Consider the following 23,768-nt stretch of genomic DNA (forward strand, 5'->3'; position numbering starts at 1 on the left):
CATACCCTACTTCTACTCCTTTAGTTAACCTACAATATACTTGGTGTGCTGTCTCTAGATTAAAGGTTTAAACATATTTTATATTCTGTCTTTTTCAGAAGCACTTATACCAAAACCTCGTTGTTTCTTGAATGTATTCAATAACTTCAGAGAGTCTCAGTACTTATTTGTAAGCAATAGGTGTCTTACTAGATTAAACCTGGCTCTAATAGCATATATACATAGCCCAGCAACATAATACTTTATTTGACAGTTTGCCATATTATTGCCGAATCTTCTGAATGGAGAACACTCCAGTCATCTATATTTGATGTTTTCAGCTTAAAGAAAGCTTTCTTATAGCTTCGAATTATCACTCAAGGCTCGATTCGAGCCTCGACGTTTTTCAATATTAATTGATTTCAATTCGAAGGGTTCGAGTTTGGGAACTTTGAGTTCGGAGCTCTCATTAGAGAGCAGCAAATTGAACACATTATGTCAGCTGTTCAAACATCATCTCTATTTAAAAATACGAATTACTTTATAACTGTCTAATTTTCATATCTTGTTAATTACAGCAACACCATTTAGTAATCAACAATACAGCAAACAACCGTCCCCAACGCATACACATACAACAGCTAATGACTGTAAATTAACATCACCCACAACTACTGTGACGTCACAAGCGCGAACGCCAACGCAGCCGCAACAATATCAACAACAACAACAACTGCTAGAGAAAACACACAAACCAATGACAGCGAAACGTAAAAATTCCAATTCAAATGAGATCAACAACACCGCAACGAGCGAAGCGCCACCTGCCAATACAACGACGGAGCCGTCGGCAACAGTGACGTCAGCGACGATCGCTGCCAATAATGGCCCGTCACGGCGGGAACCACACATCAGCACGAGCAGCAATGGTGAGGATGAGACCGATGTAATTGGCGATCTCGTCGGCCACTTCGGCAAGTGGCAATGTCTGATGACAATGTTGTTGTCGTTGTTTCAGGTGCCCAATACATTTCACATATCGTCGCCGGTTTATCAGGTGAGTCATCGTTAAGTTGTATGAGTTGCTTATTTGAGTGAGGGTTTGAGTGCAAATTTCATCAGAATGCTAATTGGTTTGTGTTCTTTTCACTAAACAAATTTCCGGCTCATGCTTCGCTGCAGGCGATCAACAAAAATTTCTGGTGCAGCCGACCGCCACATTTGCAACACTTGCCGGTGGATGTGTGGCGCAATCTGAGCGATTCGCAAGACAATTGCTTTCAGGCGAATATTGACTGGAGTCAAGTGGGTAACGACAGCTTGCAGCTGCAGGTAAATATTTAACAGCTTAAACAACAACAGCAAAAACACGACACAACGCACAAGAGACACTGAGAGTTCGTTGCAAATTGCCAAAATTTCATTCATTGTCTTACGACTCTGACCTCTCTGCGGCGCGCCCTGTGCATGTCCATAGTTTCTGCTAACGTTGCATTCTCGGTGTGCAGCGCTGCCGAGCGTGAAATTCTCACAAATTCGCAATTTAATGACAACACTTTCCCCAACTCTCTCCCCTTCTCTTCATCTCCTTTCCGCTGCCATGTACCTAACTCAACTCAAACAATCACACACATCCGCATACACATCCACTAGCCAGCATTGCAACAACTGATACGTGAACAACAGCAGGCGCTAGGCAGTTTTCCACACGACGTTTCGGCAGTGTCGGCATTTCAAAGCTATCTACTCTCGCCGCTGGCAGTTGCACAGAATGAGTCGCGCGTCGCCTGCACCGCTTGGGAGTATGACAGCAATGACAATTTGGGCAACACTTGGACTTCGCAGTGGGATTTAGTGTGCGACAAGGAATACTTTAAGAATGTGGCAGAGATGTTCTTTCTGTTGGGTGTGGCAACAGGTGGCATACTGTCGGGCTATTTGTCGGATAAATTCGGCCGCAAGAAGATGCTTTTCATATCTGCTGTGCTGCAGACGATATTCGGTAAGTATATGTCTCAACAAAAGACACTTATATTAAAATGCCTTAGTAAGAATATTAGTTGTGGAGAAATTTCAATAAACAGGAGATAAGAGTAGAATTCATATAAAATGGTTTGATATACTGGTAATATGTCGAAATTATAGAGAGCGGGAGTCCGTATCGTTGCCACAGAATTGTATTAACCCATAATCCTTTGGTGCTTTTTGGACAAGCAAATTTTTTAATGAATTTCGACATTTAGAAAAGTTTCGGAGCTGATTACAACATTTTTAAAGCAAACAGATATAAAAACGAGTAAAAGCTTTAAAGTACTTTGTGCTTATTTTAAAGCTTTCAGATAGCTTTTTTGTCCTAAATAAATTATTAGGGGAACTTATTTTGAATCTTTAGCAATAAATAAAATTGCAGTAATCCGATCTATTTTCATCCGATCCTTATCTATTTAAAAACTGTTACTCGCTCTTAACCCGCTCTTGGCTTTACTAACCTACTAATAAAGTATTTTTTAACCAATATTGCTCTAGGTTACGATAAGATGATGATCCTAGTTCGATGTATGATCTTTAGGTAGTTCTCACTCTAGAGGTGGACCTCATCCATCATTCTTGAATGTAGTTAAAACCATGATGTCCTTCAGTTTCTCCATTGGCCTTACTATTAATATTGTAACAATGTTTTGGGAAGCTCAGAAGTTCATCAGTGTCAGTTCAATCTGCCAAAAACGGTTTCCTTTGTTATTGTTACAGGAGCTGAAGAGACTAAAGCGTACTCTTGTAACAATATCCCATTTATTAGGCTAAACTTATGAGAGAAATTTGCGCTTGCAACCCACCGTAATTTGTGCACTTTTATTCAGGCATACAAATGAACAACAATAAATATGTCCATACACACATATGTATGTATCTGCCCTCGTATGAAATGCTGCAGGCACTTGAAGTCATTGGTTCGATAATTGCTGACGCCCTTTGTTGGTGGTATCTAAGTACCGGCGGCAACTGTTGCCAATGCAATCAACACAATCAAAAGTGAATGTGGCATTCGGTCTGTATGTGCTTGTAATGCACACATACTTGTACATACACAAACACACGCTTCAGTTAATGGCTTATATGATTGACAGCCTTGTTAGAGTGGCCGCATTGTGATTGTCAAGTTCAGAGTCAATTCCTGCCAGTTGCGCCGCAATCAATAAGCATTGTTCAGGTGTTCAGCATTGTAGTTGTTGTTTTTACAAAAACACTTGTTCATTGTTTGAGCATTACATTTGTTGTTTTTAACTCGACTGACACTGGTCAGTAGTAAATGCCAAAGTCAACTTCGTGTAGACAATGTTGAAATGTAATTGCAAGCACAGGATAATAAACACAATTTCATCTTTGTGGATATTCAGAGTGGTATTTCATTTTAAACCGTATTCAAAATATTTTGACGACTCTCTTCAGGTAGTTGTATTTTCAGCTTTATTACTTGAGATGCATTCCTTCGACCTTAAAATGTAGGAGAGAGAAATTTTTGAATCCACTTCAATGTTGCCACCTTTTTCAACTTTTTAAATAAAAATGGTATGAGAATATGGTTATCAAACTAAGGAGGATTATGGAAGTTTATAATTGAAAGTAATTTTTTTTAACAGGGTTGGCACATGTTAAATTTTTTTAATATAATGCTTTAATTGATGAGATAAACTAATTATTTCAAAAAAAAATTGTAGATATTAGGAATGTTTAGAATTGTTATTATTTTTATAAAGAGGTGCCACCTTTCACAAAACATGTGTTGAAAACAAGTAAGGAAAGGCTAAGTTCAGGTGGAATCCAACATTTTATACTCTCGCAATTTATTGATATAATTTTATTCAGATAACACACAATTTAATCCATATATTCGGTATAAGGTCCACAAGAATAAAGAAAATCTACATATACAGTACATGATGGCTGAGAAATTCCTGAACCTATTTCACTAATTTTCACTACCAGGGTACACTATATCCAAAACTATACGCCCACTTAATTTTGCTAAGATATCTCACATATTAACCGATATATGCGGAGTAAAGCCCACCTTTTTTTTGAAAACCTGTAATTAGGTATATGGGCATAGCGAAAGTTATTACCCGATTTTAAAAATTGTTGGTAGAGAGACACACTGTTAGAAGAAAAATATTTCCTCTGAATTAGATTAAAATATCTGAGTGATTTAACGGTATTTTCTGTGAAAATTTACCCTTTGGCACTGAGTTCTTCATGTTCGATAGCCGGGGCCTTGAAAAGTTATAGTCCAATTTGCTATCTTCATCAGTTTCTTATGTATACTTTATTAAGTGAACGAATCAGATGAAATTCAAAATTGAGTTATATGGGAAGTAAGCGTGATTGTAAACTGATTTTTCCTCCGTGTCATCAGGGTGTCCAGAAAGTATTGTGTACCGAACTTAATTGAAATCGGTCGAGTAGTTTCTGAGGTATGGCTATTGGCCATTTTGTAAAAAAAAAATCTGAATGCAGTTCTCCTCTTCCATTTCTTCTGTAAAACTTTCAACTCGTCTCGTAATCCCGATCATTTTGATATATTATATCTAACTCGTTTAGTTTTAAGACTTACCAACAACCGTTATGTGAACAAAACTATAATACTCTCTTAACAACTTTTGTTGCGAAAGTATAAACATATATAGTTGTAAAAAAAAACAATATTGCAATAAAGATATCGAACTAAACATTTTTGTGTTGAAACCCCAGTTGGTACAATATATTAAATCATAGAATATGTATTCTAAGGTCAACAAATGACAAAGAAGGGCTTAGCATAAAATGTTTCACCCTGGAATTAATGGTGGATCAGTTGACTCGGGTTCAGATTTTGGAAATGTAATATATTGTTTTTGAAACTGTTTTAGTTCCTTCATTAATTAAAAATAATCTCACTGTTTTCCCGCAGGTATCGCGCTCTACTTCCCAAAATCGTTGGAAATGTTCCTGTTGTTGCGCGCCTTACTCGGCCTAGTCTCCGTGTCCGTCACATATGCGGGTCTCATTTTGGCCATTGAGTATGTGGATGGTAAATGGCGTACCATAGCCGGCATGTACAATTTATTTCCACTGCCAATTTCGTACATGTTAATCGCCGGCATAGCCTATCTGACGCAGGACTATCAGCGATTGCAACTCTGCATCGGCATACCGGGGATATTTCTCTGTTTTCTGTGGTGAGTATGATGTTAATTGTATTTAAATACTTATATTTACGTTTTTTTTAGTACTTCAATCGAAATTCACAAAATACCTACAAACATAATTTCCATAATTAAAATTAATGCGTTTCATTAAGTAATATACTTAATAAAAACTTAATGAGCACTGACAATTTGACTTTGAATGACATATTTGAGTTTATGAAGATGGAATTTAATGATCTCAAAACGCGTAGATATGCGCTAAAGCATCTGTATGTATGTATGTTGCACGTAGACGTGAGATTTTTATTAGCTTTTCTCCCTGTGTGGGCGTCGGTTGAACTAATTTTTTAAATGTCTTATTGTTAAACAACATGAACATGTGCAGATTATGAAAATAAACAAAAACAAAAGAATAATATTATAACAAAAGAAAATAAATAGTCGGGAAATTTTCGGCTTCTAATTTTGCAAATTGAGAGTGAAATTGTTTACACCAATTCGTTGGAAGATTTATTTAAGTGATTATTCTTACTTTGATTTGTTATTGAAATTTTTATCTTTTTATGTGTGATATCATTAAAATGTTTAATAAAAAGAAAATTTATATTTTTTCTTCCATAAGACATCTTGTACTAATCAAAATCATTTTACCTTTGCAGGTTCGTCGTGCCCGAATCACCCCGCTGGCTTTTGGTCAAAGGTCGCATTGCCGATGTGAAGACCATAGTAGAGCGTGCCGCCAAATTCAATGGCCGTCAACTTCCAAGCGACTACGAGTCCATGTTGAAACCGCCTCCACAGGAAGATTCGTCACAAAACTGCATTAGTCTATTCAATTCCGGTTATCTGCGTTGTGTGACAATTTGCTTTTTATGCATTTGGTTTACCATGAATTTGGTTTACTATGGACTCATACTGAATATGAGTTCGTTTGGTGGAAATGTTTACTTGAATTCGGTGAGTTGATAATCATAATATCTATAAAAATGAGATGGCAAGAGTAGGTATTACATTTAATAAAATTAGTATGAAAACATGTTCTATAATCTTGAGATATAGTCGACAGACTCTTAAAATGAGCGCATAATCAAAGCAGTGTGTCAGGACCAACACGACGTATACGTAACATGTTGCACAAGTCATTCTTACGGCTTGTTACCCCTTCAAAGAAATATTAATAATTAATTTGGTTTACTATTAATAAAAAATCGTACAAAAATAAAATGAATTCAAAAAACTAAACTATATTTGCTGGAACTCCACTTTAGTGGACGCAATTGAAAAGTAAATCATATTAAGCAGAACCTACATAAATTCATAAAATATCTAGTGCTAATAACTTAAGTGACATATAACTATTTAATTTCACTAATTTCATTCGCTCATAATACACATATGCATGTGTTGAAGTGTGAAAAGCTCATTTCCTCCGGCTGAGAGCACATGCTTTGGCTAATTGAATTCTTGTGAAGATGCATTCGTAGACATATCCCTATTAAAAATACTATACACCTGCATGTGTAACATATCTGAGTTTGTGTGAGTTTAAACGAGTGAATATGAAAATGTTGATCTCTACGGAAATGCGCTTAGAGCATTTTCTTGTGTTAACTGTCACGCAAGCAGCGCTAAAATTTCTTCAGGTTTTTAATTGAATTTAACGAATATTAAATAAACAATAAACTAATGTGGAAACGGCCTCGAAAAGGCTTTTAAAAGCGACAAACGAGATAATAAGAATTAACAAATTTTATTACTTTTCTAGATTCCAGCTAAAAGATATGTTAAAGATATTATTATATATTATACAAGAATAATCCAAACAAGTAAGGAAAGCACTAAGTAATAAGTTATTGAAATATTTTTATTTAGATAACACTCAACATAAAGTCCACTAGAATAACGAAAATCATCATATACAGTATATGAGGGCTGACTCACTCATATTCACCACCAAGATACCCTATATCCAAAACTATACGCTTACTTAATTTTGATAAGATATCTTACAAATTAACATATGCGAAATAAAGCACACTGTATTTTTGAAAAACCTCTAATTATACTATTAGAAGAAAAATATTTCCTCTGAATTAAAATAAAATATCTGAGAAATTTACCGTTATTTCCGGGGAAAAATTACTCACTGAGTTCCTCATATTCGATATCCGGATCATTGGAAAGTTATAGTCCGTTTTCGACAACTTTTTTACAAGTGATGCCACAGATCTTATACAGTATTTGTGTACAGTTTTATTCCGCTATCTTCATTGGTTCCTAATGTATTTGTTGTAAAGTGAACGAATCAGATGGAATTCAAAATTAAGTTATGTGGGAAGTAGGCGTGGTTGTGATTCCGATTTCGCCCATTTCAACTGTGTCATTTGGATGTCAATAAAATATTATGTACCGAATTTTATTGAAATCGGGGAAGTAGTTTCTGAGATATGGTTTTTGACCCATAAGTGGGCGACGTCACGCCCATTTTCCATTAATTTAAAATTTAGTGTTTGAGTTGTTTTCCGTTAGTGAGTTAACGCACTTTTAGTAGTTTTCAACCTAATCTTTGTATGGGAGGTGGGCGTGGTTATTACCCGATTTCGACTATTTTTATGGTGTATAAATGGGGTACGAAGGAAAGTTTGGTTTATATAGCTTTATTGATTTGCGAGATATACATATACAAAAAACCTATTTGAGAGCAGGACCACACCCACTTTTCAAAGAAAATTACACTCAAATATGCCCCTCCCTAATGTGATCCTTTGTACCAAATCTACTTTCATAACATTATTAATGACTTAGTTATGACAGATCTCCAGACAGACAGACCGATTGGAAGACATCCGGATTTCGAATCCACTCGTCATCCTGATCATTTATATATACATAACCCCATTTCTAAATCTTTGATTTCTGGGTGATACAAGCAACCGTTATGTGGACAAAACTATAATACTCTGTACAATATGTTGCGAGAGTATGATAAAATAAACAGAGCTATTTTCCGAGATCTTTCACTCCTCGCCTTTGAGCAAGTAAACTAATTTTTCCAAAAAAAATCTCAAAGTTCTAAGTCTTTGGAAAATATCCTTCATTTAATTTAATATATGTATTTCCATGTCTGCTATAACAAGTCCTGCATTTGAAATGTACTCGTATGTAAACACTGTTGTGGTCCCGAAAATGAATGATATGTTTTTTTTCAGTTTGCGTTCAATCATCAAACCATATATAGTTTTTCAATATGGTAACTACAAAAGTAGACCGATGGGTACAAAAAACGACGCCATATTTTCCCCCGCTTTTTTGACATTTCTCTTCAGTAAGGTTTGCCATTTTATAATGGAAATATATACGATCCAACAACGAGTCGAAATTATTAAAATTTACTACCGAAATTCGGAGTCAGTGGCCTCAACTTTAAGAGCGTTACGTCCAATTTAGGATGAGGCCCATTTCTGGCTGAATGGCTTCGTCAATAAGAAAAATATGCGTAATTGGCAGGCTGCAATCCACACATGCTCCATGCGTTACCAAAATTACGGTTTGGGGTCTAAAATTTATGCTGCTTGGCATTCCAAAAAGGTTAATATATTATTACATCTGACCTGTAGTTCATAAAAGATGTTTTATGAATTCTTCACTGCCCCTGTTTTATTCATAAAAAATAGGAATAAGCCAATATTTATAATATCATAGTGAAAGAAAATAATTAATTTTGTTTTGAATTCGTATGACTATTTTGACCACTTTGTCATTTTTGTATTGGTTCTCTTATGTATAGATTTCAGTCTCGAGATATAAAGTTTTCAGAAACTTCATTTTCTACGTTTTGCGCCGAATATTTCAATTATTTATTAAAGAACAAAATATCACAAAATTTACATTTTATTCGCAAATCAAATTACAGAAAATTACGACGTAGCAACTTAATACCAATCCTGACAGTTCATGTGAAGTCACTTAGCCATGTTTCACTGTACATTATATCAACAGTTCGAAGTGATCGAAATTAACAGATCATTAAGTATTTAAACATGTGCTTTACTTGTTGTCTGTGAAAATATTACTTTTTGGCACTGAGCCAATTTTTTTTAGTAAAACATATACGTTTCGAAGTCATAATATTGACAATGCCTAAATACATAGTATGTATGTATAAATAAATATAAAAAACTAAAATACTGAAAACTAAAAAACTGAGTCATTGACTCGCAACATAATAATATTATTTTTTTTAATTAATGGCTAATATATGATCAGCAGACGCTCACAAGCGCTAATTCGTACAGCATAAAATTAAAAAAAAAAAAAATTAAAAATAAAAACGTATTTACTTTAGTTCAGGCGTGTTAAAAATTATTTGTATTAACGTTATTATGAAAAGCTTTTGCGAAGATTATCGATAAAATAAATTAATAAAATAAATCAATTTGATGTGGGCCTCAATCATAGCATTTCTCTTCTTTTCTTTTCAACAACAAAAACATCAGGCTTTAGCTGGCCTAGTCGAAATCCCCGCCATTGCCATCGCCATGTACATCATCACAAAGGTCGGCAAAAAGTGGCTCTTCTGTGCCACATTTTTCTGCACGAGCATCGCCTGCTGTTGTGCGGCCATTACCGAGGGCAATGATGACCAACTCTGGCTGAAGATTACATTCCTCATGATTGGTGAGTTTCCGCTGTGATTTTGCATTCCTATACTAGTAGTCGTATGTAGGTATATATGCGCACTAATATGTGTTATAAGTCAATCGGAATTTAATTGAATTGCATAAATACCATTTACAAGCCTCAACACACACACTCACTCACTCACATCTATACTTACATATGTATATATATTGAGTCCTTAGCGCAAATTTATGCTCCATTGCGTTACAAGCATTCACATACGCTCCTGACTGACTTATCTTTATGTTTGCAGGCAAGTTCACCATCAGCGCCGGCAACACCATCATGCCCGTCTACACCGCCGAACTCTATCCGACCGCCATTCGTAATGTGGGCGTGGGCGCTTGTAATGTCGCTGCCGGTGCAGCGCTGATACTCACGCCATATTTGTCGTTGTTGGTAAGTAGGGGGAGAGAGGGGCTATCACTAGCGCCGCTCAATTTGAAATATATTTTAATTCTGTGCAAATGTTGTGTGATTAATGTGAGTATATCTGTCAGAAATCGCTGGCCGCACTTCGTTGCACAAACATGTTGGCGCATATTTTTAAAAACCATCAATTAATCTTGAGTATTTGTGGCATTTACTCACTCACACACATATTTCACTTGTGACCATATTGTTTTGCGGGTTTTCAATTTAATTTGATTTTTTATTGTTTTTGTTTTTCAGAATAAAATTGAGATTCATTTCATGATGACACTACTGACAGCTTTTGCATTCTTTGGCGGATTTGTGGTGCTGTTCCTACCTGAAACTATAGCTGCTCAAACGAAAACAGAACCGCGAGAGGAGAAGTGAGTGAATTGAATTTTGATTTATGTTGGAATTGTTTTTCAACTTTTATGCACAGCTTTTATTCTAAAATAAACCCAAAACATTTTCTTATTCATTTTTTTAATTTAAATATTTATTAGGATCCTAAAGGGGTAAGAAATTAGACATATTCTCTCAGTAGTATGTGCTGTGCTGCAAGTTGAAGTTATACAGTTTTGCTTCATTAAAATTAGCCTCAAATCTCGATAAACATATCCTCCCTTATATAAGATATAATATATGAAAATCTACATATAAAAAATAATATAGTACAAAATCTTTTTCGTTATCAAATCTCATTTTCGTTGACTATCTATTTTCCAGATGTTAAAATTTTCGATATATAACTGAGGTAACTTCAATCAACCAATGCCACAAAGGAATGATTAGTCATAAGGAGTAAGAACCAATTCTTGTCAAAATACGACGAATTTACTAAGCAAAAGAAATTTGGAAACAGTGCGTCAGTGGCTTTCATATGCCATGCGATGCAAAACGACGCTACAACACGAAGAAATCATAAAACAAAATAACCCAAAGTTCATGTGAAAGCTTAAAACTATTAAAACGCATAAGAAATTCATTTTAAGAGTAAGGTAAATGGTAAATAAATAATTGTATTTTGGCTGGACCAAAATGATTAAACACAAAAACACTAACTAACTAAAATAGCAACAAAAAGTCTTTAAGAAGACTTTTCCATTTAAAGCAAAACCACAATACAGCAAGTATTTACTTAAGCAAACTTACATACAAACATAAATAATAACGGTAATTATGTGCAATGCATGTCATTTAACTATAAAAAAGTTGTTTTTGCTGTGTAATATTGCAATTTATGAAATTGTTTTTCAAAGCACAAAAATCACTATGAAAGCTTACAACTGTTATCTAAAGCTTCAGCAAACTTAAAGTGAAAGTTCCAAATGTTAAATGCGCCAAAATTACTGTTATGTATGTGAGTTAACAAATAAACACATTCAATGTTAAAGTAAAAAAAACAATAATATCAAATAAAAAATAATACAGTAAAGTTCCAGAAAACTACTATTAAATACAGGCAGGACCTTTTGTTGCAATTGCATAAAGTTTACGAATAATGTTTTTAATGCAAAGTATGACAAAAAATAATTAAATGCAAATATTTATAATTAAGAAGAAAAAAACTAGTAAAACAAACTATAAATGAATAATAAAAAAGTGACATGATATTAAAGTATTTCTATATAAATGTGTGCTTAAATATTTATATATATAAATAAATTATTTTAAGCATATTGTGACTAAGTAATATTTGTATGGGAGCATACAATTTTATAAAAATATTGTTTACAGAAGGAATTGTAGTTTATCACAAAGAAATTTGTTTGGTTTTAATTGTAGACAAAGGATTATATAAATATCCATTGAAGATAAACAAATAGCATGTCATAAATATTTTTTTTTTGTATATTATATAATTCTTAAGGATTTAATATAAAAACAAAAAATAAAAACATATTTTTTTAGTTAAAAATATAAATTTTAATTATATTCATTTTTTTGTTTATTATTTCCTAAGTTTATTTTTTTTTAAATTAAAGAAAATATATTTAAATTTTAATTTGTTTTACGAACTTATTTATTTCACTTTTTATATTCAAATATAAAAAGTATTATATTCACAAATTTCTTTGAGATAACCTTTCTGACTTTCTGCACGTTGAAAGCATAAAAATTTAAAATATTGCAACACAAATCACAGTTACTGCAATTGGGAATGCTAAAAAATCACAAGTTAGTTGTCAATTAATGTTTTGCAATTAATTTTTAAATGAAATTTGGTGCCAAAAAGCAAAAAGTAAGTGGTCAATTAATGAAGTTTTAAGCAAAAATAAGAACATCGGATTTGAATTAAAAGATATGGTATTAAAATACATGCATGACAGCGCATAAAATTGGTTACAAAATATTGTAATTGTTTAAAAATTAAAAGAAATGAAAATTAACTCGTAGTCCTTGAACCTTTAATAATACATACGCATGGCATTTAGCAATAAATTTCTACGAAAAAGGGTATTCACACTGTTTAAAATTGTTTTGTACAAGTTTAATAAAAATTAGTCCTTATGATACCCAAAAGAAATTATTTATTTTAAATTAATATTATGTGTCGTAAATTAACAAAAGGAAACAACTTAAAACAAAATTAATTAATAAAATAAAATAATACAAAAATATTTCAGAAATAAAACAAATAAATGAAACGATCAAGTGAATATCCACTCTTGCATTTCCTCTTAAAAGTGTGCTATCTTATTATATATAGTCACTTACTATAGCATATAGATGTATGTGTACCTAAATGTTTGTATGTATTTCTATACGCTTCTTCCAAACTAATTACAAATTTCATAAAGCGCAAATATATGTGTACTTGTATAAAATAAAAATATTTTAATAAAAAGCAATGTATTTATGTATAATTATCTGACATATGTACGTATGTTTTATATGGAAGTAATTAAAAAATGTATAGCTCAGTGAGCACTCATATCGCACAGTCAATTGATCACAAAATATCAATTAAAATATTTAAAAAAATTTGGGTATTTATATATATAACTGTAGTTTTGATTTATTTTTAATTTTTTAATTTTATAAATTTTTTTTAATATCATATTTTTTTCGATTAATTTACTTTTATTTTAGTTTATTTAATTCTTACTATTTGGATTGAATTTTTATTTTTAAATTATATATTTTTCCATATTGCCAATATAATAATTACCACGACAAAGTACTTACCATTTATATTAATTATAATCAATTAAGTTCCGTATATCGAAAAAAACGCAAAAATAATACAATATCTGGGAACTTATTTGAAATTATTATAATTTATAATCATTGCAAACAAATTTGTATTTTGAGACCACAAATATATATATATATAAAATTATACATACAATTATTATTTTTATGTACTTATTAAAGTAACGGATAAGTTTGTGTTTGTATAACATTTTCATATATTTTTTATACATATTTCTTATGAAAAAATACACAGAATCAATTAAATGTGAAATTCATAAGAAGAAGTAAAAACTTGTGTCAAATTAGTAAATAGCAGTGATCAAGTACATATGTATGTGCATAATATAAGTAAAGTAATTATGTGAGTAGAATAAAAAACAAATAGTTATTTATTTCTCTGTTGTACATTTGTCTTAATAAGACCAAAACTAATGTGAAATAACAAATAAAGTGAAATAAATTATTAAGTGAAATGTTGAAACAAATTGAATATATTTTTATTTTATTAATAAAAACTAAGGGTAATTTGAGGTAAGTTGTCACAACGAACTGAATGTACTTCTGTATAAGTTGGAAGAGGGCTGCCACTATAAGCAATTATACTCTCACAATATAGTTGCTAAAGAGAGTATAATAGTTTTGTTCGCATAACGGTTGGTTGTAAGTCCTAAAACTGAACGAGTTAGATTTAATTTTATATAGACCAAAGTGGTCATGGTGACGAGTACAGTTCAAATCCGGATGTCTGTCCGTCTGTCCGTCCGTGCAAGTTTTAACTTGAGTGAAAATTGAGATGTCTTAACGAAACTTGGTACAAGTGTTTCTTGGCACCATAAGAAGGTTAAGTTCGAAGATGGGCGTAATCGGACCACTGCCACGCCAACAAAATGACGATAACCGAAAAACTATAAAGACCTATACCTAAGCCATAAATAAAATATGGTATAAATTATCGCACTATTTAGGGGCATATTTTGATGTATTTTTTTGGGGAAGTGGGCGTAGTCCCGCCCCCTACTAAGTTCTTTGTACATATCTCCTAAACTATTAAAGCTATGTCAACGCAACTTTTAGGAAATCGGATTATAACCACGCCCACACAAGTTTTGTTAAAAACTAATAAAAATGAGTAAGGAAAACAACCAGAAATCTTAAATTTCATTACAAAGATAGTACAAAAGAGCTGCACTCAAACTGGTATACAGAACAGAACTTTCCATAAATACTGCATTTATAGTGTGGCATCGCTCTTCTAAAAACCATCGAAATCGGACCATACGTATTCAAGTCCCCATATATCGAATATGAGGACCTCAGAGCTTCGAATAAATTGTTCACAGAAAATATAGGTAAGTCTCTTAGATGTTTTGAAGAAATTCTGAGGGAATATTTTTCTTCTAATAATATGTCTCCATGCTAAAAATGAGTGAACTCCCCTAGCTTTTTTTTCCTAATATTAGGGTTTTGAAACTTTCAATTGACTTTATATCATATATATATGCCGAATATGTGAGTCAAATTGTGTGTAGTATTATATAAAATTAAATAAATAAATTGCGAGAGTATACAATCGGTTACACTCAAATAAGAATGTTTTCGTACAACGTTACCTGCTGTTTGCAAAATAGAAAATAAAAAAAAAATTTAAGCATAGTCACAAAAATTAACCAATAATCAGAGCTTAGTTTTGGTATGAAGATTGACTATACTAGGGAATGTACTATACAGCTTGAAACTATAATTCAAAACTCTTAACAGGAAAGGTGTATTTAAGTTTTAAGAAATACTTTGGCATACAATGGAATTCCCGAATTTGATATACCCCCTTTAATGAAGATCTGAATAGGCAGGCTTTGATTTAAGTTATAATCATAAACTTTTGCAACTTTGAGAAAAAAAGACTTCTTAACTCTAAAATTACAAAATATTGATTATCATTCCTTATACAAGGTCTTCACTAGGTGAAAATTACGGACATCAAACTACTAAATATGCAAACTGTATCGGATAAAAAGTATCATGTATAGTATATGTAATCTACAGAATTAATAAAAATATGTACATATCGAACTACAATTTAACCAAATATAGTTGACAAGTACAATATTTTTTTTCGTGGTCATTAAATTTGACGAATTGAAAATCACATTTTTTTTCAAAAATGCGTTATTTATATATTATTATATTTATTTGATACTACTTTAATAGCAAACATAGTTTTCTTTAGAATTTTGATGGTTGGCGCTTTTGATGTACTGCACAAATAAATTAGTTGTTGGGTATCCAAAATCATTTATTCACAATGAAGCCAACACTACTAAACTCAGACTTTTTAAACTGAAAAATCTGTTTAATTATTGGAGTTAATATTTGAGTGATTTTGCAAATGAGCTCATAAATGAATGAGTATTGAAGTGGTGAGTGAAGCTTTTACTTATGAGATTATATGGGTTTGAACGAGTATACACAACGCTACAAATATATACATATGTAGTTATATACACATCTATTAACTTACTTCGTATAAGTATATATTTATGGGCGTTTCAGTACATACATACATGAGCTTAAGTTTGACTTTAAACCCTAACCTACCTCAAGCATTAAACTTTTGTGTAAGTCAAGCTTTAAGCTATATCGCAATAATAAACTTTAAAACTAACTTTCCGTTTTCAAAATATATTTTCAGATCATCTCTGGTAATTAGTAAGTAAGTAAATTAATTAAGTAAGAATATTTAGTTTAAATTAAGTTAACTCCCAATATGAGTTAAGAGTCTTTTTACGCACAGACTAGGTTTTTTTTCTAAAGGTGCTTTACAGGTACAAATACTAAATGAAACGAACACTTATAAAGTGTGTTTTGAATAGGTATGTGGGTTTTTACAAATAAAAGAACGCATATTTTTTAATGACATGTCCAAGAATTTAGCTTTATTATAAAAATAAGGGTTTGCCATTATCTTTGAAAAATGATTTCGGTTTGTCTCGAATAAATTCCAGCCGATTGGTGTAGTATGTCAGCCTAAAACGTTGTTCCGGGGTAACTCTTTTCATTACACTATACGGAAAATCGACTTTTTTCTGGGTCTTTTCCGCGAAATTCTTCCGTGTTTTTCCATGAAAGATTTTAACTGAAAGTATAGAAATATGCATAACAGGAGAAAGGTCGCTTAACCACATTCACAACCATATAAATCAAAAATTGGACAAGTATTCTTCGAATTATAAAGCTTTTATTTTTTCGATTATGCAACTTTAACCCCTAATAACATCCGTCATATAAGCTAGACCGAAAAATTGCATAAAAAATAAAATTTAGATTGTATCCATATCATGAATTTTTTGTAATTATCCTATATTTAACCTATTATCCTGTAATTAATAATTATTATTTAAAAAAAAGTTTTTTTCGTACTTCGAAACCAAATATTTCGCTTTTTTAGGTTAACTACGAAAATCGAAGAATGCACGTAAAAAATTGAGATAATAAGAACGTTTTTGACAACCCATTTTAACCCGGCTTCTTAGTTGTACACACCACTTCATTAGGTTCAAGACATTTCTAACTGTTTATCGTAACCCGAAATAATATTTAATGAGCAAAACTCCAGTTGTAGCGCAATGGGTTTTTATGTACCTCTAGAAGTTTTCTCATTTTTGACTCGCAATGATTCCAAATATAATAATGGTGAGTGTCGGTGTAACATGGATGAAAAACAAAAACAAAAGCAAGTAAGGAGAGAATAAGTTCGGGAGCAACCAGATATTTTATAAGATAACACATTTATTGACCTATATATATTCGGTATAAAGTCCAATAGAAAAATGAATATCATCATATATAGTATATGGAGGTAGGGATAATTCATGAACCGATTTCACTCACCAAGGTACACAATATCCAAGACTATACACTCACTTTTATTAAGTTATTTGGCTAAGATATTTCACATACTAACCGATATATGCGGAATAAAGCTCACCATTTTTTTGAAAAACCTATAATTAGATATATGGGAACCATAGGAAGTAATGACGATTTTGACCATTTTTGGAACAGAGACACACTATTAAGAGAAATTACCCTTAAGCATTGAGTTCTTCATGGTCGACACCCAGTGTCTTGAAAAGTTATAGCCCAACTTTTATACAGGTGATGCCACACCTCAAATACAGTATTTGTGTAAAGTCTTATTCCGCTAACTTCATTGGTTCCTAATGAGAACGAATCAGATGAAATTCAAAATTGAGTTATATGGGAAGTAGACGTGGCTGTAAACCGATTTCGTACAATTTTCTTCTGTGTCATCAGGGTGTCAAGAAAATATTATGTACCGAATAATCGGTCGAGGGATCCGACTGCAGAAGGTTTGGTTTATTTTTATTGGTTTGCAAGATATATTCAGAAAACCTATTTGGGGGCGGGGTCACGACCACTTGAAAAAATACAAAAAAAAAAATCAAATATGCCCCTCCCAAGTATGATCCTCTGTAGCAAACACTACTTTCATTGCTTTATTTATGGCTTAGTAATGTAGCTCATAGTTTAGCAACCCTCACACGGTCCCAAGGAACATGCGTACCAAGTATCGTTAAGAAATCTTAATTTTTATTCAAGTTATCCGTTGCACGGACGGACGGACAGACAGACAGACATCCGGATTTCAGCTCGTCTCGTCATCCTGATCATTTTGATATTTCTAACGCATTTAGTTTTATGACTTACAAACAACCGTGATGTGAATAAAACTATAATAATATCTTAGCAACTTTGTTGCGAGAGTATAATAAACAAATACTTATTCTTATAACAAACATTTTTAATTGAATTCTTTAAGCTAATATCTAATATTTTTCGAATCTGGTTCAATAAAAGTCTGTTTACTTTTTTTGCATTGATTTGCTAATTACTTGCAAAATACAGCAGTAATTACGCTCCTTGTGTTGACATCGAAGTTTTAGAGTCGAAAAACAACAAACCAAATCACTAAATTATCTCAAAAAGCTTAAAGTTACCTTTTCAGCATGAACATGTTATTAATAAATACTGGCAACAGTTGCCAAGCAAAGCACAGAAAGCTCTAACGATCAATACAGTCAACAGCAATATGTTTGAACTTAACAGAAATAGAGGCAATAACAATGAAGAATGTTAATATAGGGCAATAACAGAGTAGTGAGTTAATGAAATGTAAAATCCAGTAAAAAATGTCTGTTAACAGCGCTTTTAAAATGCTAGAGAGAATGTTAATTGTAATCAAAAGGAACAGCGTAATTACTTAACATTTCCGTTACCGTTAACAAATGTCTTAAAATAACAGCTGTTATCTGCAATTGTTATCGCCTAGTAGCGCTGTTAATAACAGCACACTGTTAAGTCAATTTAAATATGCATGTTAAATAGCTTTGCCGCCTTTGTTGATTAACTTGTAGTATAATAACAAGACAGTTGATAAAATATAATTAGACCGCTACGGCGCGAAACACGGTAAAGAACAACGGTGTAGTGAGAAATACACATCAAACAAATCAAAAGGCTTGAAATTACTTTGTAATTAGCATTTTTATCTCGAGTATGTGAGAAGCGCACGTTTATAAAATTATTGCTGTGAAAAAAAATTTTATGATTTTAAAGTAGAATAAAAAAATTAAAATATAAATAAAAAGTGCTGTAAAAGTGAAGTGCTAGAGAGTAGTAAAAAAGTTTCAATATTTGCTCAGTAAACAAAAGCCTACAAAATGAGTGGTGTTTTACGACGTGGCTCCCTGAATTTCGATTGCAATTTAAAGGGCAGCAATTCGCGTGGCAGCATCGATACAAATTTATATGGCGGATATCGCGATCCAAAGCCGGGCACACCGGAAATCAGTGTGATCGCTTTAGACCTACGTCGCTATTCGGAAGATTTAAAAAAGGAGCCAGTGTCGAATGAGGACCTACCACCAGCCGCCGTCGGCGATTTGAGTCAAGATGCAGATGCGGATGTGATCTCGAATTTTATAGGACATCATGGGAGGTGGCAATTGATTTGGACATTTCTGCTAACACTGTTTCAGATACCGCCTACATTTCATTTGTTTGTCTACACATTTCAGGTAGGTCAAGTGCTGATAAATATATGTATAAGTAAATATGGAATTTAATAATGCACGGGCTACAAGTGTTTAACCGTTATTTAATATGTGCGAAATTTTTTGAAAATGACTCGATCCGCATGAAATTAATACACATATGGTTTAGTGTTGTTACCACAAAGGTGTTTGGTGCTTCAAGAGAATGGAATTTGTGGTGCAATGTGGCATTTTTTTTTCGATATTTGTAAAGCGCATTTCAGAATCTTAGTATCGAAATCTTTCAATTGTCAGATCTTTATAAATGCACATCAAGACTTTTTAACCAAAAAAAAAGAATAATATTTGAGTGCACTTATATAGGGAATAATTTATAATGTTTCGTTTCATCGAATGTTAAAATATCTAAAAATTAAAGTATTATATTGAAAAATGCAGAAATCGAAAATCGGACTAAAGCTTTTGAAGGCACCAAATATTCGATATGTGGTCCTCATATACCAATTTTCAAACTTCCGTATTTAGCGGTTAATATATGAGATAAACTTAGCAAAATTAAGTAAACGTAAAATCTTAGAAAAATAATTCAAATCTATCCAGGAATTACTGCTGTTTCCGTATGCAATCATTTTATGTAGATTTTCGATATTCTAGTGGCCTTTATGCTGAATATACGGGTCGAATTGTATGTTATCTTAATTAGATTACAAAAATAAATTTCGGGAGTATAAGATGTTCAGTTACACCCGAACTTATGCCTTCCTTACATTTTATAGGTGATATATTTTAAAGAAAATTATTTAATGTTTACTTAAAAAAATGGGATCGTCGTAAGCTTTTAAGAGTTAGACGTTCATATAGATTATTTACTAATATAGACAATTAGATAATTGACTAAATTAAGGAGTGATCTGAAACTCTTAGGATATAGGATTTATGCTATAGTAATTTTTCAAAACAATTTTGTAAACACCTCACAGCTAAGTACTTCAGACCTTCTCCCTCAAAATCTCTTCACTTGTGGCAAATAATTCTCAGAAAGGAATTTTAAAATAATGGTTAATGATAGACGTTTTGTAGCCAGCTGCAATAGAACTCTTCAACTTGGTCAATATTCGATTTTAGTAACTTAACCACATTGCACTTATCTGCACAGCCGGAGATGAAAACAAAGAACAAAACCGTACAATAGGTACATTCCCGGGAAAATCTGAGATTCTGCGGTTTCTTTTGTTATTTCAACAGGATATTTTTATTATATTTAAAATATGATGGAAGTACTGAAGAAAATCAAAAATCAAAGTTCTTAGGAACCCTGTATAAATCTACTATACTCGGCAGGCGAATCATTTCTATACTGTAGCAACAATAGAGTTGAACTCATATAACTATATTCGTGTGTTAATATAACCTTCTTTAGAACTATTTTCATTAGCATTTTCAGTAGTGCGAAAGCAATTTATGATACTGATAACAACAACTAGCATGATGAGTGTTTTCCTACCATTGCGATAGACAAAATATTATACTTTATACAAACCATATGTGCACCGAACCCACTAAATGCCCAAATAAACTGTTATAGACGATTTTTGATTACCGTAAAATGAAATTGATCGAGATAGCTGACATGCTAGAGTTATCAAAGAAACATGTGGGGTTTATCGTTCATAAATAATTGGGTATGTGAAAGCTCTTTTCAAAGTGGGTGCCAAGTGAGCTCATAATCGAGAGGACACATAGATTCGCCAATCAATGAAAATTTAACAAATATGTGGACTTCAGCTTCGGATCCAACCTTTAAAGAAATGTTCAATAGAATTGAAGCATTTCAAAGCAAAGATGTCTTGAGAAAATAGCACAGAGTTATGAGGAATTATAATCATTCTTATTTTTGAATCATTTAACGGTTTGGCATTTCCCGCATGAAACTGGGTTTTCCATGCGTGTCTTTGTTTAGTTAAGTTTAAGACTCTTCTTCGAAATGTACATACATTTTACGGATTCGAAAGCTAGTTATTTCCTAAAAATAATATTATGCAATAAAATACAAATATTATAAAATTTTTATGAGTGTGTTGAGTGTCGTGGAAGTTGTAAAATCGTGACCAAAGCTTCGGCCCATGAAAAGGAATTGACAAGCATCATAATTGCGTTCTTCTAAGTATTTAGTTACGTGCATACTTCCGGTTCTGCTTTACTTATCAGTAAATATAATAAACATTTTTAAAGACTATTTGTTTATAAATAATCAATAGTAAATCATATTAAAATGGGTTGGGCATTCCTTTTCTTTTTCTGTAATCAATGTATTTATTACTGTATTTATTATTGTATAATATTTAATTACAATTTTCAAGTGCCGACATCAATTTTTATAATACAATATCAGCAAAGATAAACGACGTAAGCGCGTCTCAATTGTGTTGACTTTACACAATTAACAACTCGTTTATAATAAATTGAGTTATCAATAAAACAATTGCAATTTTTAAATAGATTAGTAGGTTGATAAAACAGAATTGACAGCATACTACAAGAAAGTATATTTGCTTTAAATATATGTAGTACTTACGCAAAATATAACATGGCTAATGCAGCCTACAATTCGCCACACCTTGACGATGAAATTGACGAATCGAATGACAAATTCTTCAGGTACATACTTATTGAAATGTTATTATTGGACCAATTTTAGTAATACAGTAAATAATGAAGTTTAAACAATAGAATTTATTGAGTCTAATAAAAATTATTAGTAAAATATAACAAGTAAGAAAGGGCTAAGCTCGGGTGGAACCGAACATTATATACTGTCGCAATTTTTTGATGTAATTTTATGAAGATAACACAATTTGACCCACATATTCGGCATTAAATCCGATAGAATAACGAAAATCATCATATACATATAGTATATGAGAGCTGAGGCCGATTTCACACACCACCACCTAGGTACACTCTATCCAAGACTATACGCTCATTTAATTCTCCTAAGATATCTCACATATTAACCGATATATGCGGAATAAAGCCCATCGTATTTATGGAAAACCTATAATTGGTATATGGGAGCTAGGAGAAGTTATGAACTGCTATTAACCGTTATGTGAACAAAACTATTACACTCTCTTAGCAACTTTGTTGCGAGAGTATAAAAATGTAAGCATGTTACATTTTCGCTAAGACCAAAAATGTGCCCGGCAGTAAAAATATTTTAGTGCCTCAAGCGAACGAAGTTACTATCTTGGTATTCACCTAGACTCACGTGGAGAAAACATATATCTAGTAAAAGCCTAGTCGACAACGTGCTTTTATACAATGCAGTCATAAAGCCGATTTAGATGTATGGCATTCAGCTGTGTGGTACGACCTATGCAACAAAATATTGATATAACACAAAGGTTCCAATCGAAAATGCTTAGAATAATCACGTGTTCGCCATGGTATATTACATTCGTAATAAAAATATCCATAAAGATCTTGGTATTCCTATGATAAAGAGAGAAGTATGGGACAGCAGATTGAAATGTATGTATATCTAAACTGCGTGATCACCCAAACCCATTGGCTAATGCTTTAATACATTGCGGCGATCAAACGGCGCAACATTTCACCAAAACAGCTCAATCAATGGTCCGATTTGGCCCATTTTCAAATAGCCACCTTCTTATGGTGCCAAGAAATATGTGTGCCAAGTTTCGTCAAGATATCTTACTCAAGTTATCCGTTGCACGGACAGACAGACATCCTGATCAATTTGATATATAATACTATATAACCTTGTATCTAACTCGTTTAGTTTTATGGCTTACAAACAACCGTTATGTGAACAAAACTTTAATACTCTCTTAGCAACTTTGTCGCGAGAGTATAATAAAATTGAATACATAACATGATATTTTAAACAAATAATTTTGTTTTTTCAGTTATTTGTTTAAATTTTATTGATTTATTTGAACTTTTTATTTAATTTTCATGTATTAGCTGATTTTATTTCTTCATATTTTTCAGATCTCATTTGTTTTTGCAATTTATATTTTAAATTTAATTTACTTTATTTTAGTTTACTCTCAAAATATCTCCAATTTATTTTTTTTTTCATTTAATAATTTTTCTTGAATTCATATTTAAATTTAGACAAATATTGAGTGGGAATGAAAATAAATTTTAGTTTAATTTTGTTTTTATTTTATTTCTATTTATTTTTTTAATTAATTATTTTGTTAATATATTTCTT

At 32.2% G+C, this 23,768-nt stretch overlaps 2 protein-coding genes across 5 annotated transcripts in view; both read left to right on the forward strand.

The window, feature by feature from the left end:
* The window catches only part of Slc22a21_2 (organic cation transporter protein), a 67,151-nt gene extending 55,748 nt beyond the window's left edge, over nt 1-11,403 (forward strand). For all 4 annotated transcript variants that reach the window (XM_011191293.3, XM_054229510.1, XM_054229512.1 and 1 more), the window contains 9 exons: nt 558-1,036; nt 1,162-1,311; nt 1,633-1,981; nt 4,925-5,192; nt 5,822-6,119; nt 9,659-9,839; nt 10,096-10,241; nt 10,515-10,639; nt 10,983-11,403. In XM_011191293.3, coding sequence (XP_011189595.2) covers nt 558-1,036; nt 1,162-1,311; nt 1,633-1,981; nt 4,925-5,192; nt 5,822-6,119; nt 9,659-9,839; nt 10,096-10,241; nt 10,515-10,639; nt 10,983-10,989 — 2,003 coding nt within the window. In that variant the 3' untranslated portion in view covers nt 10,990-11,403. The remainder of the gene's footprint in view (nt 1-557; nt 1,037-1,161; nt 1,312-1,632; nt 1,982-4,924; nt 5,193-5,821; nt 6,120-9,658; nt 9,840-10,095; nt 10,242-10,514; nt 10,640-10,982) is intronic.
* A 7,481-nt stretch (nt 11,404-18,884) lies between these two features.
* Nucleotides 18,885-23,768, forward strand: part of Orct_10 (organic cation transporter protein) — a 30,945-nt gene continuing 26,061 nt past the window's right edge. Inside the window, exon 1 of the mRNA XM_011191294.3 lies at nt 18,885-19,552. Within this exon, the coding sequence (XP_011189596.2) occupies nt 19,196-19,552 (357 nt within the window). The 5' untranslated portion in view covers nt 18,885-19,195. The remainder of the gene's footprint in view (nt 19,553-23,768) is intronic.

Source organism: Zeugodacus cucurbitae, chromosome 2, assembly GCF_028554725.1.
Source record: "Zeugodacus cucurbitae isolate PBARC_wt_2022May chromosome 2, idZeuCucr1.2, whole genome shotgun sequence".
Classification (NCBI taxonomy): domain Eukaryota; kingdom Metazoa; phylum Arthropoda; class Insecta; order Diptera; family Tephritidae; genus Zeugodacus; species Zeugodacus cucurbitae.